This window comes from Amphiura filiformis, chromosome 2 (genome assembly GCF_039555335.1).
Source record: "Amphiura filiformis chromosome 2, Afil_fr2py, whole genome shotgun sequence".
NCBI classification, from domain to species: domain Eukaryota; kingdom Metazoa; phylum Echinodermata; class Ophiuroidea; order Amphilepidida; family Amphiuridae; genus Amphiura; species Amphiura filiformis.
Window position 1 is genome coordinate 21,413,054 of NC_092629.1, and position 19,079 is coordinate 21,432,132.

At 36.8% G+C, this 19,079-nt stretch overlaps 1 protein-coding gene across 2 annotated transcripts; it reads right to left on the minus strand.

Moving 5' to 3' along the window:
* LOC140145991 (protein SpAN-like) lies at window positions 1–18,116 on the minus strand. Of its 2 annotated transcripts, none has more exons than XM_072167729.1 (8): window positions 17,972–18,116; window positions 16,595–16,814; window positions 11,864–11,993; window positions 7,497–7,563; window positions 4,672–4,875; window positions 3,705–3,861; window positions 2,664–2,773; window positions 1–1,821 (listed from the first exon to the last, which is right to left on the minus strand). In XM_072167729.1, the coding sequence occupies exons 1-7, from the start codon at window positions 18,044–18,046 to the stop codon at window positions 2,667–2,669; spliced, it is 960 nt and encodes a 319-aa protein (XP_072023830.1). In that variant the 5' UTR covers window positions 18,047–18,116; the 3' UTR covers window positions 1–1,821; window positions 2,664–2,666. The 2 variants fall into 2 exon arrangements, with proteins under 2 accessions (XP_072023830.1, XP_072023829.1); XM_072167728.1 differs by having other exon boundaries at window positions 1–1,826; window positions 17,972–18,115.
* Window positions 18,117–19,079: the final 963 nt, after the last annotated feature.

Below are 19,079 nucleotides of genomic sequence, written 5' to 3' on the forward strand. Positions count from 1 at the left end.
TGCATGATAATATTTTATTAGTATAATTTCGAAGCTTGAATGCATAAAGGTCGTTAAGTGCTTTATTATTTTAGCGTTTGCAATATACACATGTTTTTATAGCAATTAATATTATTTATACGAACTGGTACCATACTTTCAGGCTAGATGCAGAAGTCATAGGTTGGTCAGTTTCCATAGCAACCCCATTTCCATGATTATCTTTTTTGATACACACATACATCAGTGGCGTAGCTAGAGGTAGTCGCGCCCGGGGCCAAGGATACACAATGCCCCCCCCCCCCCTCCCCCCATTCATAAAACAATTTCACGCGTGGAGCGCGCGAGTATTTAAATGAGTATTTGTGTTGAAAATTAAATAGATCTCAGTAATCTTACCCCATGTGAAACTTTTTTGATGAAATTACAAATTTCCTTTTATCCGATGTTCAAAGTGAGGTGCAAAATATGAAAACTATGGGCTATTCCATTTGAAATCTACGCTTCCCCTGTAGAAGATTTTGGAAATATCTTATACAGGGAGAGAATGAATTTCAAATCGAATGAACAGATTATACAGCCCGGGGGTCACTCTCACACAAAAGTGCTTCCCACCCGCGTCCAAACACCTCTGAAATGCACCCTTAATGGCGAATTATCACATAACCAAATTGCACCCCTTAATTCCGAAACACATGCAAAATCCTACCCTAAATGGCGCAGCACATGCAAAAACCATACCCTAAATGGCGTCAACTTGGAAATACCTGTATATATATAGGTCCCTACCCGAAGTGGGGTAAACAGGGAAATGAGCTAATTTGATACCCAAGGTGTCTTTTTGATGTTGCAGACATATTACTGAAGAAAACATGCACAAAAGTAACAAGAATCAATTAAAAAATGGTGATTTTTAGTGCAAACTCACTCAAACAATAATATTACTAACCCTAAACGTCTAAGGATTTGGCTGAAAAAGGACCCCTAAATGGCGATGCCTTCTGAAAAATTACCCCTTTTTCAAAAAGACGTCGACGCCGCTGTGTGGTGAAAAACATACCCTTTTAGACGTTTTTCTTGGACACGGGTGTATAGCAAGTCAAGTAGTGAGTGACCCCCGGGTTATACAGCTCCCTTTACATTTCATACACCCCATGAGAAAGATTTAACCTGAATCTTCCACAGAGGTAGAGTCAAATAGAGTCGGTTATTGTGCTAATTCCATTTGAAATTCATACTCCCCCAGTGGATGATATTTCCAAAAATATTCCACAGGGGGAGTGTGAAATTTAAATAGAATGGCCCTATTCACCCAGTCATTTTACGCTATAAAAAAACGGTGTGATGTACACTTACCTCCACGACAAAAGGGCCTAACTGACATATTGAATTTTTTGAGATAATTGATTAAAACGGTGCTCAGCCTGCATAGACGTGTACAAGGTAACCCATCCTAATTTGGGTATTTATTAGTGTTAACGGGTAAGAATAGAAGTGTTTTATGTTTTAATAGGTTTAGATAAAGCATCCGTTGAGCTTCCTGAGGTGAAAACCACATTTCTCCAAAAATGTTAGTTAGGCGCCCTTTTGCCGTGGAGGGGTAGTATTGTTATCCCATAATTGTGAAATGAAACTAAATCTGCTTCCATTGGCGGTTTCAGCTAACATGGCTAAGGGTTTTGCGTGCTGTAAATCCACGCCCTTTACCATGTTTACCTGATCGGTTACTTTTGAAAAACAGTTTCATTTCAATTCTGGTGTAGTTGGTTGTGTTGCGTGTTTGGTAACTCCAAGTCAAGGGAAGGGGAAGTCTTCCGGCAGTCCTGCACAGCTACGCCAACACTACACTGGGAAGAATTTAACAAATTAAAAATTCTTTATTGCATATTGAAATATTTATCATTCAAGATAAAACTGTTGAAATGTGCTTGGGATGTCAAGAAAACAATTTATAGCATTTCAAATTAATTTTCATTATTACAAATATTTTCACGACTTATATAAATATTCGTTTTGTAATGACGAATTAATGAATAATCTGTAAAATGACAAATTAATGAATGACAAATATATAATAGGCTATGACAAATATTTTAGTAGGCTACATGACAAATTAAATGAAATTAAATGACTTCATAATCCATCATCAATTTGTCATGCACTAACCATTTGTAGTGCATCATGAATTATGAATTAAAAACTAGTCATTTAATTTGTCTTGCATTAAAATATTTGTCATACTACATATTTATCATTCATTATTTGTCATTTTACAAATGAGGAATTTGGTGGGGAAGCCGGTTTTATATATGGCTGCTTGAAGAAGCCCACTGCAGGCTAAGCCACTCCAGCTAAATAGCCATAACGATAGAAGCGGAGACGCTGTGTCAACAATTAAGCGGTATAGGAGCTTCTGCACATAATTTGAACCCTTTTGTACCATTTTCGTGATGTCATTTCGTGATGTGAAAAGGTGCGTGCCACAATCGGTGTGCCAGAACCATGATTTTATAATGCTACCCTTTTGATTGCCGACACTTAATATTGTTTCCTTGCCAACATTAACCATACCATGGACACATTTTGTTGCACGTCCCATGTACACAAAATATCAATCACTCGATAATGAATTTGGTTGGATATCAGCATTACCACAAAAAGTTACCAACAGGGGGTATACTCACCTGTTAAACCTCGCACATCGTACCAGAATGTCCCGGTGGGCATACACATGTGCATCGGGGTCCTAAGTACCCACCGTGTTGACATTTAATGGAGACTTCATCACAGTCGTCTAGATGGGAGAAATTAAAGAACGGTAAAATTGATTACTACCTGCACGTATGAACTTACACAACTGGGTAAAACAAGAGTTTGGTCGATTATGTTTTGGACATACTAATGGTCCTAATCAGTTTAATAAACCGATGAAGATAAAGACATTACATATTACCTAGCAGGTAGGCCTAAACGTTAAAAAAACCAAGGTCATATCTTAAAATCTTATCCATAAAAATGAACCAAAGTTGCTCACTTTCAATACTCTACTCTAAACACTTCTACTCTAAACACTGGTCAGTAACCAAACAATTGTCCAAGTGACACAATCGCAGAATGCACTGACATGGAACAGCTTCCTGGACCACATTCGCAGCCCAATAATTGGCACCCAGCACAGGAAATCTGTGAGTACGTAGAGTAGTGTGGCACAAGACATGTCTCTTGAAGAAAGTGTGTGAAAAGCAGGAAGCAGTCCGTTCCACGCTATTCCACTTTAACTCTTTAGAAATTATCACCTCTGTAAGGATCTTGTATGCATTCTCACATAATTCTTTTGGTGTGTGCCAATTATTCGCCTGTGAATATGGTCCAGGAAGCTGTACCGTGTCAGTTCATTTTGCTGTTGTGTCAATTGAACTATTGCTTTGCTACCGACAATGTGTTAAGAGTAAAGTATCGAAGTAATCCTGTGTGTAATTTTGGTTCATTTTTATGGACATGATTTTAAGATATGACCTTGTGACAAATTATAAGTTTCTCTTTAAGCCCAATTTACATAACAATTCCAAACCGTAACCATTGCCACATTATGATAAACAAATGTAAAGCGATGCAGGTTGACAACTACTAGCCTTATAGGCCTACATTTTATTAGTCACTGCCTAGTGCCAACCCTTTTTATTCCGGCTTTTAATCCATTTATAGTTATAAAATGTAACTGTTACCGCCAAATTCACCACACGAGTAAATATTGTTTGCAAGTTTAACATCCGCAAATGAAAGGCCATTAAATCTATCCTCCATCTGAAAGAAATGTTCATGGTAACGTGGAGAGTCGGGTATCGGCGTAATTGTTGGGATTAGGGGGTTTATGGCGAAAGCCTGAAATTAAAAAGGAAGAAAATAGGAACAATTTTAAGCTTGTTAAGATGTTACCGCGTGCACCGTAGAGTGGAAAAGTAATACGCATACGCAACGGGATTACACATAACGGTAAAACTACATTAGCAGCTTTGTTGTATGTACTTCTTGTTATTTAATGTGTAATGACGTGTGTGTATACTGACTCATACGGTTTGTGGATATTATGATAGTGTATAGGCCGAATATAAAAATGACTTTGACATGTGTGCTGCATCGTTTTCCCAATTTTACTAGACTTCTCCGTAGTCCACTTGCCCATGTTGCTTACTTTGGCTATTAGTAAGCATAAAACGCTGATTTGTATTAATTTGTGTGCAATTGATAGATTTTTACATCTGATATTTTCAGTCACCGTACTCCCTCTGTTTGTTAGCTTCCATTTTTTATTCGGGCTTTTGCGATCAATAAACTGGTAGATTCCAAAATCAGAATTGTTCAGTATTGTAGTGAGCTATTATAATTATGCAAGATATGTTGCATTCAATAACTTTTATTGTCATTAATCATCTAATCATATAAATTCTTTATGACTATTTTACTATTGAACACTTTAATTTTAATAAACATCAGTATAATTTTGAGTTCAACGGAATGCGTTCATCATGATTAGTAATAACATTTTTTTAATTCGACTATGGCATAGTCTACCATTTTACCAGCTTAGCCACAAACGTATTTTCTAATGTGCTGAAAATATAAACTTTGAATGTACCAATGTCATTAACCATATAAAAGTAACGAAATCAGTAATATTATAGGTGTTCTTACGTAAGGACCGTAGTGCATCACTGAATTGTAATCATACGGTATTTCATGGGTAACGATGTGGAACCAGTCGTATTTATTGAAATTGTATTCCATTCCTGGTGAAATATTCTCATTATGAACTTTCACGTAATCATCACGGTCCGGCCTGCTTTGCTCATGGTGAAATCCAAGTGCGTGACCAATCTCGTGAACTATTATACTAAACTAGAATTATAACAACAACATCACCATCATCATCGTCGTCGTCGTCATCACCATCATCATCATCATCATCATCTTCATCATCATCATCATCATCATCATCATCATCATCATCATCATCATCATCATCATCATCATCATCATCATCACCATCATCACCATCATTATCATCATCATCATCATCATCATCATCATCATCATCATCATCATCGTCGTCATCATCATCGTCATCTTCTGTCATCGTAATCATTATCACCGTCATCATCATCTTCGACACCATCATCGTCATCTTCATCATCATCATCATCATCATCATTATTATTAATTTCGTCATTGTCATCTTTTGTCATCAACATCATTATCATCATCGTCGTCATCATCATCATAATCATCATCATCGTCGTCATCATCATCTTATCATCATCTTCGTCGTCATCATCGTCATCTTCTTTGTCATCAACTTCATTATCATCGTCATCTACATCGTCGTCGTCATTATCGTCATCATCATCATCACCATCATCATCATCATCATCATCATCATCATCATCATCATCATCATCATTATATTGTATGTTGAAACTCGTTGAGTCCAAGTTTTTTGTAGTACAGTTTCCTGTTCAGGCGCACGCACGGTGTCATATTTCTTGGACATCGCTAATTACGAGACATTATGGTGTTAAGCCGCCTCAACTTTATAGACGTAGTTGTCTTAAAAACTGGTCAAACTTTTTGAGCGTATGAACAGATCGGCCATTAAAAACCTCGGTCGAGGTTTTCCAAAGTTTAAAAAATAACGATTAAATAATGAAAAAGAAGAAGTGTAAATTAGCAACGTGACGATGTTTATATTTACCCGAAATAGAGTTCTACTGATTACTGAATCAACTATTGTATCCGATATTGTATTCTATTCATAAAAACTAATGTAAGAATCACGAAAATTGCTGAGATACGCATAATTATATTGCTTGTCACTAAAACCAATGTCCTTGAACAGTTGAAGATCCATTGTTCCTTTGACATAACTAGATGACACTGCGCACACTCAATTATATATCTTTGTGAATTAACATGTCTTTCAAATGCAGACGAGCATTGTTCGCTTCAAATGTATTTGATAAAATTCCATATTATTGGGATAGGATTCTGTGATGCAGCCGGGTGCGACCATCGTTGTATCACCAACTAGCTTTTAGCTGTAGTTTCATTCGCTGGAGCTCCGCACTTCAGACCATAAAAAGGCATGGAAATCTCAAAGTGTGTACACTTGATATATTTAATACCGTATTAGGCCTTTTTTAAATAACGAAACGGTATACGAAATACACCAGGCACAAAAAGAAACTCGTCAGTTATATTCATCATTTCTGTTCAATACCTTGATAATTTTGGATTATTCTGAAATATACATTTTGTTAATTGGACTTTGCTTTCTCATTTGACACCCTGTTCGTGAATAACGAACAAGAATTGACCAAGATATGCGCCTCCAAAGCCTCAAACCCCAAAATCAAAAGTTGCATTTTCAACGATTTTCAATGGGAACGCATCGCTGTATTGCACACAAGCACCACGGGCCAATCAATAAAGCACACAGTGAAGCAGTGTAACAGGCACAATTGAATCGCTAAAATTGCAACTTTTCATTTTGGGGTTTGAGAGTTTGGAGGCGCATATCTTGGTCAATTCTTGCTCAATGATCACGAACAGGGTATCAAATGAGAAAGAAAAGTCCAATTACCAAAATGTATTATTTCAGAATAATCCAAAATTATCAAGTTATTGATCAGCAAGGATGAATATAATGTGCCTGGTGTATACCAGCTTATAGTTCACACAGAAAGCTGATTATACGTATTCAATGATCAATTTGGAATGGATGCAGGCCCCGTCTGCATAACATGACTACCGCCCGTAATAAGTCAGGGCGCAAGTTTGAATGACAATACGCTATTTAGATATCAATGCGCCTTATGCTAAGTATTTAAGCCCTCTCCAGGAACTTACTCTATGGTAAGAGTCGGCAGCTATCCTAAACGTTCAGTTTCTACCCTCTCTATTAAAATGAATATTGGCGAGGACCTCATGATGTTTCATGATGTTTCTGTAAAACTGATATGGCCAATCTGTTCATACGCCAAAAAAGTTTGACCAGTTTTGAAGACAACTACGTAGGCCTATATAGTATAAAGTTGAGACGTCTTAACACTGTAGTTTATATCCCGTAATTAACGATGTCCAGGAAATGTGACATCATGCATGCGCCTGAACAGGAAACGGGTCACCTCTATAGACGATTCAAATTTCAAATCCAAATCCTGACCATGACTTGGCTCGTTGGATTCGTCTATAATTGTAGTACTCATGTTGATGTAATTGACAGTTTTAACAAGTTTTTAAGAAAATGCTGAATTCTGAATAGCCGAATACCCAGTGACGTGGCCATGATTTTAGTGTGGGGTAAAGCCAAATTTTTGTCCCCATTTGTCAATTTTTTGTACGAATTTTGGTCATTTTAATGACACTTTCTTCTTTGCCATTCCCATTTATCCCTGTAAAAAAATCGGGTGGAGGGCCAGCCCATCTTCCATGGCTACGCCCCTGCGAAAAGCTATACGTACATATGTGCATCCGTCACCGATAGATATATCTTGAGACCCATTAATTCGACCGACATTAGACCAACATCTGCGAAATGTTATTATCATTAATGTATCATTTTCGTTTAAGGCGAGTCGGATGGCAGGAAAAACGGTATACTTATACGTATATATAAGTCAAGGAAGCCAATAATTGCATTTATATTTCCCTAAGTCTAGTTGTTCTTGAGTTACGGCCACTATATGAAGAGCTTATGTCCAAACCGTGTTAAAGGCCCTTTCAGTGATTTCACAGGAACATAAAAAAAAATGGAATTTGTCAGAGTTGCTTAGAAATAAAGAATAAGTCTACAGAATTTCATTAAACCACTTTTCCCCTGAATGCATCGACAAATTAGTCAAAAAACAGAAGCTTTAGAAAGGTTTTCTACTTCAACTCAGATCGACTCGAGAAAATCGAGATTTTCGTACAGTGCGCCACCAATCGACTGGAAAAACTTCCTAGTCCAGTGTTTCTAACACGGGGAAGTAGAGTCTAAATTGATTTAAAACAGACGCTTAATTTTTGTACTAGAAAACAAAATAAGCAATTAAAGGTCACCGAGGCAAACTAACGGTCAATTCAAATATGAAAAACAGTTAAAATTGTGTATTTTGTTTAAAATAGTAGCTACTGATGTAATAAGTAGTAGAAACAATACGCAACGTGCATGGTACGGTGGAGAGTGAGCTTCTTTCGATCTCGAGTCGGACTTTTTGTACTGTCAGTATCAAAAGTCCAGAATCATGCAAATGCTTTATTTTGTCTAAAATACACGGCTTTCGACCGAACCACTAGCAGGCTATGTTAGCACATCTATGCCAATTACAAAGGTACCAAAATCTGAATTTTGATGATTTTTACGATCGTCCGGATGAGCAAATCACTGAATGGGCCTTTAAGTCCACATGATTCACTTTGAAGAAAATCAGGAATTTTCTTTATGGCAATGAAAAAATGTTAGATTTGTATAAAATTACAGTGAATGTGACATATATTGCACCATAAAAACAAAATTATTCCCGTAATTATTATCTTAAGACTTTTGATTTTTTTTTTATGAATTAATTTGTTTTAAAAATAGCATGGACTTAACACGTTTTGACATAAAACGCAATTTCTGACAGGAAAATTTTGACACAAAACACAGTATCTGTAACACAGAACTAACCACATTTTTCTCAAACTAGTCTTAAACGATACCAAATTTATTCAAAAACCGCTATCATTCACACCTTGCAGAGTCTCAAATTAGTTCAAAAAGTGATATTTGGCACTTGGCAGGTATAAATCCTCTGGTTTGGTCAGAAAATTTGATAATTTTTGATGTCCGAGTATTGTGAGATTGCCGAATTCTGCAGCTTTTACGTAGTGGTTTAGCACCGGTTTTTACTAGTTTTTTGTACTTTCCAAGGATATTTCAACAAACCACATTAAGGGAGTGTTCAGAAATACTCTGGTGGGGGGCTGGAAAATATGTAGGGGGGTCAAAAATTTTTAGGAGTTCTGAATAGGGGGGTTAAAAAGTTTTGGGTGTATGAACAGGGGGGTTAAAAGTTTTTCGGCACATAGAGGGGGGGGGGGGTAAAAATTTTCCCATGTTAAACCAGAACAAAAGTACATTTGATCCAGTGTTAAAAATTGTTATCTATAACTTAATTTTGATGTTTGTGTCAGTTCTTTCTGGTCAGCTCTTTAAATCAATAAAAGCTGCAATATCTTTGCTCTTCTTTAGTGTTGACAATTTTTACAATAATGTTTCATGTACTAGTAGTACAGATTATTCATTTATTGTCACTGATATATACAACTAAATCATGTTGCATTACAATTATAGGCGGAGGAAGCTTGGAGAACCGGGGTACACGTCCTCCCCCCTAATTTTTTCCATGGGGACATCCCCTAAAAATCCTTAAAGAAGAAAAAATAAGCAATAATTGCCATGTGCAACTTTCTTTTGGCCCAAATAGGGTAAAATTGCACAATTTTGCGCTTCGCGATCACACGAACTGGCCCATCAATTCAATAGCAAAACACACCATTTCGGCAGTAGTGTAGACAGGGGGCGGAAAGGCCCCTGACCAAAAATGAAAGAGAAAAGTGCCCCTCTGACAAAAATGAAAGAGAAAATCTGGAGGGCAAAGAAAAGGAGCAAGGAGACCCTTTTCCATATAAATTCAGCCCGATCATGGGCCAAAATAGTGTAAAATACAAAATGTTTGCACGCTGTGTGTGCACATTGTCACAATAAAGGCATTTTCATCCTATCATGGGCGAAATACACAATTTTTGCACGCGTTTTGTCCCAATAAAGCCTTTTTTGAAGCTCAAATACATGGCAGTCTCTCTAAAACACAAAACCGGTATATGTATAATTTGCAACTGCAATTTATTTATCACGTCTGTGCCCCCAAAATTGTATTCACCCCATACCAAGAAAACTGGCTACGCCCCTGTATTTTGAGCTAAAATAGTCTTGTTTTTGCGCGCTTCGCCGCAACAAAAAGTCCCAGTAAGCATAGGCGTAGATCCGGGGGGGGGATGGCACATTCAATCATCCCCCCAATGTTGACGCCTGTATGTGTGTTTCTGACCAAATTAAGCTCATATTTGGCCATTTTAGCCCCCAAAGTACAAATTTTTGCGCGCTTCGCGCGTATGTAATCCACTTTTACATCAAATTTTAGCGTACTACTTTAAAACATTTCCACAATGACATGCGTACAATTTCATTTGCACTTGAATACAAATTTTAGTATCATTAGTGTCATTTGAATGGTAGTAGAATTGAATTAGTAGTAGAATGGTACATTATGATGGGGGGGGTCAAAATAGTTTTGAACCTATATGAGGGGGGGGTCAAAAAAGTTTTAGGTCCATTAAGAGGGGGGGGTCAACAAAGTTTTGAGTTCGCGAAGAGAGGGGGGGTTAAAAAAAATTTCGACATGAAAAAAAAAAATTTTCCAGCCCCCCCACCAAAGTATTTATGAACACTCCCTAATTTCTTCATTTCTTAACAGCTGAAACATGCATTTAGTACACCACAACGTTGATTTTCAAGCCTAGAATCATGAAATTAAACATCTCTTTCCGCGTCGTCCGTAGAAAATCAAATTCTCCCGGTTTGACAGCAAAATAAACAAAATCGAGTTCGTGAATGAATAGTCTCATACAGTGCGTTTGTGTTCTCTCTTGATCACATACGATCGGTCTATTTACAATATGTTAAAATTGGCGGCAAAATCGAAGATTTTAAAAATCACGGGGGATTGGGATCCAGGTGGCGCTAAAATTGGATGCAAAATGGATCCAATATGCTATTTTTTTGACGTTTTAAATTGTGTGGAGAGGTATAGGAAGCAAGATTCTGAAAACATAATAATGTATGATATTGGGGTCCAGTATTCGAGTCATCAGCACCCAAACGCAATTACCGCGCCGGCGCGCGCGATCAACTTTGCGCCACTCTAGGCGTCCTGCGCGGAATTGCCAGCTCGCAGTACGCGTTTAGTTCTTCACGGTGTAAAAAGTAAACAAAATTGTGAAACAAAACAAAGATTGAATTTTAAATAGCATCGCGGTTTTTCCGTATCTTTTGTATTTTATGGCATCAAAACTAACTGGAACAAAGGTAACTAGTATACGGATTTTATGGAAGCTAACGTGAAATATGACAAAACAGAGGAGAAATACGCAATATTTCGTGTTTTTACATCGTGGACACGTGAGAAACGCACATGTTGTTTGTTTACATCTCAGATCCCAATATCGATTAGGTGACGTCATCAGAAAAAGGTCTATACAACAAGTAATACGCGTTCATTAACCTATAGACCTTTTTCTGATGACGTCACCTAATCGATATTGGGGTCTGAGATGTAAACAAACAACACGTGCGTTTCTCACGTGTCCACGGTGTAAAAACACCAAATACTGCATATTTTCTCCTCTGTTTTGTCATATGTCACTTTAGCTTCCATAAAATATCTGTACCAAATAACCTATACTAGTGGTATGTCTATGGGTACAACAAGGATTTGTTTTCCTTTCAAATTGTAAACATACGAGTAAAATGGTGAAGTAAAATCCATAAAATAATGCAATTAGAGTTTACAAATCTGGATTTTCTTTCCTTGTATTTATAAAAAATAAAAAACATTATAAAGTACATACATATCAAAAAAGCCCCATTTTGTGAAAGAAACAACGCTTAGAGTACACAGCCGCGTTAAATATTTTAGAGCTGGCAAAATTTCAAGTTCGAGTTCATTCCGACACCCCATTATTATGATGACCGTAAAAACAAGTTTATATTCTATATAGCGGAGACTTCGGACAACTGACTTACCCGTTTCCTTTTTTGAAATTAATGAAGTCTGTGTTTAAGCCTTTTATAAAGCGGATACAGGTATGTTCCTCCCAGTGATTAATGGCACTATATATCCCATGAACCGCATTAGCATTATAAGGATCTTCAACTATAATAAAAAAATTTATGGAGAAAGTATTATTAATAACCAAGTTCTCACGACTTACATTGTGGAGGTTGGTGGCCTGCGACCAGCATCCACTGGTCTTCAATGCCCACTGATGTTGGTTTTGATGATAGTGGGAAAATACCATAAGAATTATGTTTCGACGTCAGCATGGTCAAAAGACCTATGAACATATGTCACATGCAAAATATTAATATTGATATTGATGAGAGGCCTACGAGGGGGATAAGTTTGACCACTCTGACGGATGCATTTGTGTCCGGGCATTAAGTACTGCATATTTCTTATACATGTACCTGACATATGGCCAGCACATCCCCAGTGTTCGAAATATGCCTCAAAAAGTTACAGGCCAGGCGGCCCTGTAACTCTGAAAAGTTACAGGCCCGGGTGAAAAGTTACCGGCCAAAACTTTTTAGAGCTTTGTAACGGGAAATTATATGCTGGGACACATATCAACATATTTCCGTCAAGTTACACAAGTTCAATATCCAACTAACACAAAATGTTTTTAAAACGTTTTAAACAGGTTATATTTTGGGTTTTGGTAAAAACGTTTTTTACATTAAATGTCGGGTTATATAAAGTTCATGAAAACGATTTAAAATGTTTAGTATGAAAACATACTACAGTATTTTCAAAATGTTTCAAAATGTTATTGAAAATATTTTTTGCAAACAAGTTATCAAAAAATGTTTATGAATGTTATGAAAAGGTTTTATACCCTTTATATAACCCGACACATTTTAACCATTTTCTGATAACCTATTCTAACCTTTTGCGAATGATGTCGAAAACGTTTTGTGTTTGCTGGGTAGTGATGTCTTAAACCAAGGAATTATTTGTCATGCATATTTAAAATGAACTGTATAATTATAATTCTGAATAGGTACTTTAGGGACGTGTCTACTACACTGCAAATGTTCCCGAACATGTGACGCCTCTCAGACGCGTCCGAGGTGTTCATAATTGTCTCTTTCTTTAGAACACTAGTGTATTTGAAAATATGATAAGCCTTGCACATTAGTGTTCTTTTAGTATAATGTAGAACACATAGTATTGATCAGACGTGTCACAAGTGTTCTGAATGATTATATTGAATACTGGTGTTCAAAAATGGAACGCATGAGCAGATAGAGGCGTTGGAGAGCTGCGACGTGTCAGCGAGAAATACACGGTGCTCCTTTGAAGGAGGGATATAAGTAACAACAACAACAACAACAATGGCCGATGCAACGTGGAAACGCTTCCGGGAAATGCTATAACAAACTGTCTTTTCCAAGACAAATGGGATGATAGTGAGAGTAAATTCGGAGGATTTAGAGAAGAATGAAATTCAGGGCAACTTTGGGAGCGACTCGGAGCCCGTATATCTGTTGACAGCGATGAACAAGCATAGGAGAGATACAAGAGGGTGACTATGGCCGAGCGATTTTAATCGCATTAAAATGCGTTGCGCTGCCAGCCGGGAGATACGATCGGCGAGGGTTCGAGCCTTGGGCTTGCCTCAGGTGAAAACTCTCTGATTTCATCGGAATTCTTCGGAACACCGCCATTATCTTGTTTATACTACCATGCATTTGTTTATTGTCGAGAAATAAGATTTTGAAAATGTATAAATAAAGGTTGAACACCAGCATTCTGAAAATCAATGTTTGAACACGTGTCATGTGTTAAAAAACCGTTACATTTCTTTCATGTGTCCGAGGTGTTCAAATATAGTAATTTTGAACACCAGAGTTTAAAGGATTAGAACATGTTACACTAGTGTTCTGAGGTAATAACACCCGTGTTCTCTACATTAACACTAGTGTTCTCTAAATAAGTTGAACACGTGTCATGTGTTAAAAAACCGTTACATTAATGAACGTGTTCCATGTGTTCTGGCCAATTTACAGTGTACGGGTAGTTTTACCCCAGTTCCCGGGAACTTGTCCCATGCAGCTGTAAGTTTTGGGAGTCTGAACTAAAGTGGCAACTGAAACAAATCTTTAAACATGGGTCCCGATTTGAGAAAAAAATCCCTAAACATTGGTCCTGATTTGAGAAAATTTGGTCAAAAACTGTCTAATCAGCCATTTTTAGGTAAAAAAAAGATCAAACATGGGTCCAGATTTGAGAAATAAGATGGTCAAAAACGGTCGAATGAGCCATTTTTTTAGGTTTAAAAATCCGTATAAATACTGGTAGAAGTTTCAGAGTTCCATCGGCACACCCTGTCAAATGTCAAAATGTAGTTCAGGTAAGCCCCTCCATCGTTAACTTCTTACATAATTAAGTTATGATCAATATTTCTGATGTCAGAGACTGTAGCGTCCAACTCAGGCTGTTCAAAACGGGCATCTCGTTACTATGACGAAATACGTTGGTACTAATTCAAAATGCACAGAATAAAACTTAGACTGGTAGAAGCGGTGGTTAAACCGTTGAAATGTTTCTGGCAAGACCGGGACTGAATTGTTTCGGGTTGAAACTTCGTAACTGATTTAATAAATAATGACAGATATACGATACATTATTCACGAATCATGAAAAACTAAAACTTTGAGCTTTAAAAAGTTACCGGCCAGCCTGGCCGGCAACTCGACCGCTAGTCAGGAAAGTTACCGGCCAGGCCAAAAAGTTACAGGCCAATGGCCGGCTGACCGGCCCTATTTCGAACGCTGACATCCCCATCATTGACCCACACATCCCACGTCTTTATCCAGACCCCACAACACACCCGACACCCAGGTTCGCCACTCCCCAACAGTCCCATATATTACTACTCAAACTAGGCTTACTCGGCATATTAGATATGCCTACATTCTTATCCCAGAAGTTAAGATTGCTGTTTACGACAAAAAGTTTACGATTTTAATCAATATCTGTTTAAATCCATACATTTTCTTTTAAACAAGTTTGTTTAACAGGTTAACACAAGGGTTAAACTGAAAAGATTAAGATCCGTTAAAGCATCGCGTGTCGCGTAATTTAACCAATTATTGTTTAAAATGACATAAAGCAATGGCGTACTACAGTACGTGTATCAGTCAATGCATAATGTGTGTACATGTCGAGATAGCGATGTTCAGTGTATACAACGGTATAATTATGTCTATGTACAATGTAGACGTGATCGTGATGCATTGAAAAAAACTAACTTGGGCTGTACAGAGTTTTGTAATTTAGGCTTGAAACCCTCGTTGAAGCCGTGAGCCGACGAAGCACTGTACCTTGGCAATGTATCGTAATGCATGCGATAGAGAAAAGCATACATTGGACATTTAAGTAGATTTTAATTTTTTACTCGGATACATATCGGGTTTTAAAAAAAAGAAAAGAAACATTTTAACGCTTGTCCATAAATTTATATTTGTTGAACGAATCTCACAGTTGACCACGCTCTGATGACTCGAAATCTATCATGACTTTTGTTTCAGCATGATAAAACAAAACAAAAGAAAACAAAAAGAAAAAAAGAAAGAAAGAAAGAAAGAAAGAAAGAAAGAAAGAAAGAAAGAAAGAAAGAAAGAAAGAAAGAAAGAAAGAAAGAAAGAAAGAAAGAAAGAAAAAAGAAAGAAAGAAAGCCCCATTCCTATTGACCCACTCATATTTTTAAGCAATTATTGTTTAGGTCGAGCGCATTTTAAACAAAAAACGTTTAAGGGGGTACTACACCCCTGGCCAATTTTGTGCCTATTTTTGCAATTTTCTCAAAAATTATAGCACATTGGTGACAAGTAAGATATGTATATTATAGGGGCAAGGACTACAACTACTGTACTGAAAATACAGCAACTCAAAGCAAGTAGTTATTGATTTAATGATCAAATAGTGGTTTTCCCTCATTTTTGAATGTAACTCCACAGACTGGCAGTCTGTGCTGAGATAAAACTTCCAGTGCAGTAGTTGTAGTCCTTGCTCTTATGATATACATATCTTATGTACGTGTGGCACGTGTGGCCGAGTGGATAAGGCACCCGACTCCTAATGCGTAGGTTGTGAGTTCGAGCCTTGCTCGTGCCAACGTGTTGTGTCCTTGGGCAAGGCACTTTATCCTCATTGCCTAACTGGGGGATGTGGTTGGGTTGGATTGGATGTTTGTATAGGTGTTTGTTTCAATGTTGCAATATTGGCGCTGATTTAGCTGCTGCCTGCAAATTGCCTTGTGTCTGTTTAGGTGTGTTTAATGTACAATTCTAGCAATTTGACCTGCGGGTCACCATTAGAGTTTGAAATAAAACCTTCCTTTAAAAACCTTCCTTTCTTACTTGTCCCCAATGCACTATAAATGTTGAGAAAAATGCAAAAATAAGCTTAAAATTGGGCAGGGGTGTAGTACCCCCTTAAAACCTTTTGAACAGCTACTGGTTTAAAGTCTTAAACAGGCAGTTGTTTAAGGCATTAGAGCATTTTATTGGTTAAAAGGTTGTAAACATTGGCATTGTTTAAGGCCTTTAACCAATTATTAGAAGAGAGGGCCACGTAACCAACTCCTGTTTAAGATTGTTTAAGATTTTTTATACCGCGAGGATAAGAGTGTACATGATCAATGAATTTTATCCATTTCTGCCGATGAGTAATTCATCTTTATTACTTACCCGGTAAATCTGATGTGCTGTAATACACCGTAGCATGTGGCCACCGATAATGTAACATTTTCCAAGCTTTTCTTTTGTTGAGCTCCATTCCGTTCAATTGCAGTTTCATTGCCTCCTCTATTTCAATGCGCTGTTTTGAAGTAAGTTTCATATCTCCTTGAAACATCTCAGGAGATACCGTTTCTTCTAGCAGTTCTTTTTTGTTGAATGGATCCTGAAACTATATTTGAGCAGGCGATAATGAGGAAAACAAAAATAAAAAGCGAAGTTAAAAATATCTCTCAAAATTCGCACTATCAATCATAGGAAAGTTAAGTTATATTTTGAATAGAAAGCGTTTGTGCAAATTACATGGTTTAAGCCTATTACATTTTGAAAACACTATGTTTGTTGGGAACATATGGCTGCATCAAATTTGAATTAAAGTCGCATACGACCCTAGGATTACGGTTTTAAGTCACAAATGGAGGAGATGTTTTGGCGAATAATTGGCTGGGGTAAGCAATTTTTACAGATTCCCAGCAAACACAAAACGTTTTCGACATCATTCGCAAAAGGTTATAAAAGGTTGTCAGAAAACGTTTAAATGTCGGGTTATATAAAGGGTATATTAAGAGTATAAAACGTTTTCATAACCTTTAAAAACATTTTTGATAATCTACTGCTCAGCAAACAAAATGTTTTACAGAAAACGTTTAAATGTCGGGTTATATAAAGGGTATAAAAACGTTTTAATAACATTCCAAAAACATTCTTGAAAACTTGATACAAAACATTCTAAACAGAATGTTATTTTGGGAGTTGAAAAAATATTTTGCGAAAAATGTTTGGCCAAAATATTTTCAATAACGTTTTAAAAATGTTTTCATGACCTTTATATAACCCGACATTTAAATGATATTAAAAGGTTTTGAAAAAACATTTTAAGAACATTTCTGTGTTTGCTGGGTTCAAACATTTTAACATAATGTTATTTAAATATTGTCACAATATTTGGCAAAAATGTTTTGCAAAAATAGTTTTCAATAACATTTTTGAAAACATTTAAAAATATTGTTGTAGTGTGTTTTCATACAAAACGTTTTAAAACGTTATCATGACCTTTATATAACCCGACATTTTAATGTTATTAAAACGTTATTACCTAAACCAAAAGCCTAAATATAACTTATTTAAAACGTTTTTAAAACGTTTTTGTGTTTGCTGGGTTAGTGCCGACTGCCGATATTCAAAATAAGCCTATATGAAATCGGTGAATTTCACACGCGCTCTGTCACGTCTCTCTTGGCTTTGTATTTAAAATGATTCTTTTCTTAAATACAAAATGTTTTAAAAACTAATTTCAGTTCGCTTCAGTCTTTCAGCTATACTTCTTACCTTTCCCTTCGGAACTGGACTAGCATTTGCCATGCTGAAGATCGCCAACACCATAGAGAATACTAACAAACGCATGTTTTATTACGTTTTTATCTTAACTGCATCAGTTGATTTGAGGATATCACCCAATAAGTTGCGCAAAATAATCTTGGTATTGCTTATATATATCCCAACGAGTTGAATCATGCGTATCACCAGGTGGTTGCCGCATTACATTCTCTAAATTCAGTAAATTTTCATCGTCAACCGTGTAATTGAATGGGATTATTTTGAAATTTTAAAACGCTTGAAATATCACAAACAAATTGGCCTATGTTGATAAATAATATAAATACAAGCTAAAACCGTTGGGGTTCGATAATGAACGCCACAAAACTAACCGACTATATTGGAAAATGCCATACGGCCGGGCGGTTTCACAAGTTGCCGGCTCGATCATGTCATCCGCCGCCTGCGTATCACAGCGTCAATACCAGGCCAATAACAGGCGGGAAACTAACCAATAGAAATACGCCCTGCATCGAATCACGTGTATCTAGTGCTATCACACTTCTGCACTAATTGCCAGTTACAAAATAGAGCTGACTTTCCCATTCGCTCCTAAACAGATATACACCAATCTAAATCCAAGGTCAGGTTTTGCAAGGATCCGCCTACATCAAAATTTGAAATGTAAGCGCACAACAAAAATTATATACCTTACACCGAAATAGCCTGCAGAATGAACTTTGTGCCAAGTTAAATTCAATGACTTATTATGCTCTCCCATTCCTATCCTATTTCCTGAACAATATTTCTTTAGCCCAGGAACTGACAAACAACAAGTCTGGAATTCTATGGGTGTGTGTCCTTAGTATAAAGTAGACAAAAACATATGACAAAACAACGTTAGATCAAACTTAATTTTTCTTAATATTTATCTCCTCAAAGGTATCTGTTCCTGAAAGAGTATATAATTTGCTTGATGCATCAGCAAAGACTTTAAAATACAAAGAGTTGTGGGATACTTAGCAAACTCTGATCAAAAACTGCATCTTACATTGTATAGATTTTTCCATGTGCCATAGTATCCCAGCATGCACTATTCCAGAGCTGACTTTCACAAGTT

Coding starts and splice junctions, on each gene's coding strand:
- LOC140145991 (XM_072167729.1), bottom strand. CDS start 18,046: ATGCGTTTGTTAGTATTCTCTATGGTGTTGGCGATCTTCAGCATGGCA. Junction 11,994..16,594: donor CAGCACATCAGATTTACCGG/GTAAGTAATAAA, acceptor TTTTTATTATAG/TTGAAGATCCTTATAATGCT. Junction 2,774..3,704: donor CTCGTGTGGTGAATTTGGCG/GTAACAGTTACA, acceptor TCTCCCATCTAG/ACGACTGTGATGAAGTCTCC.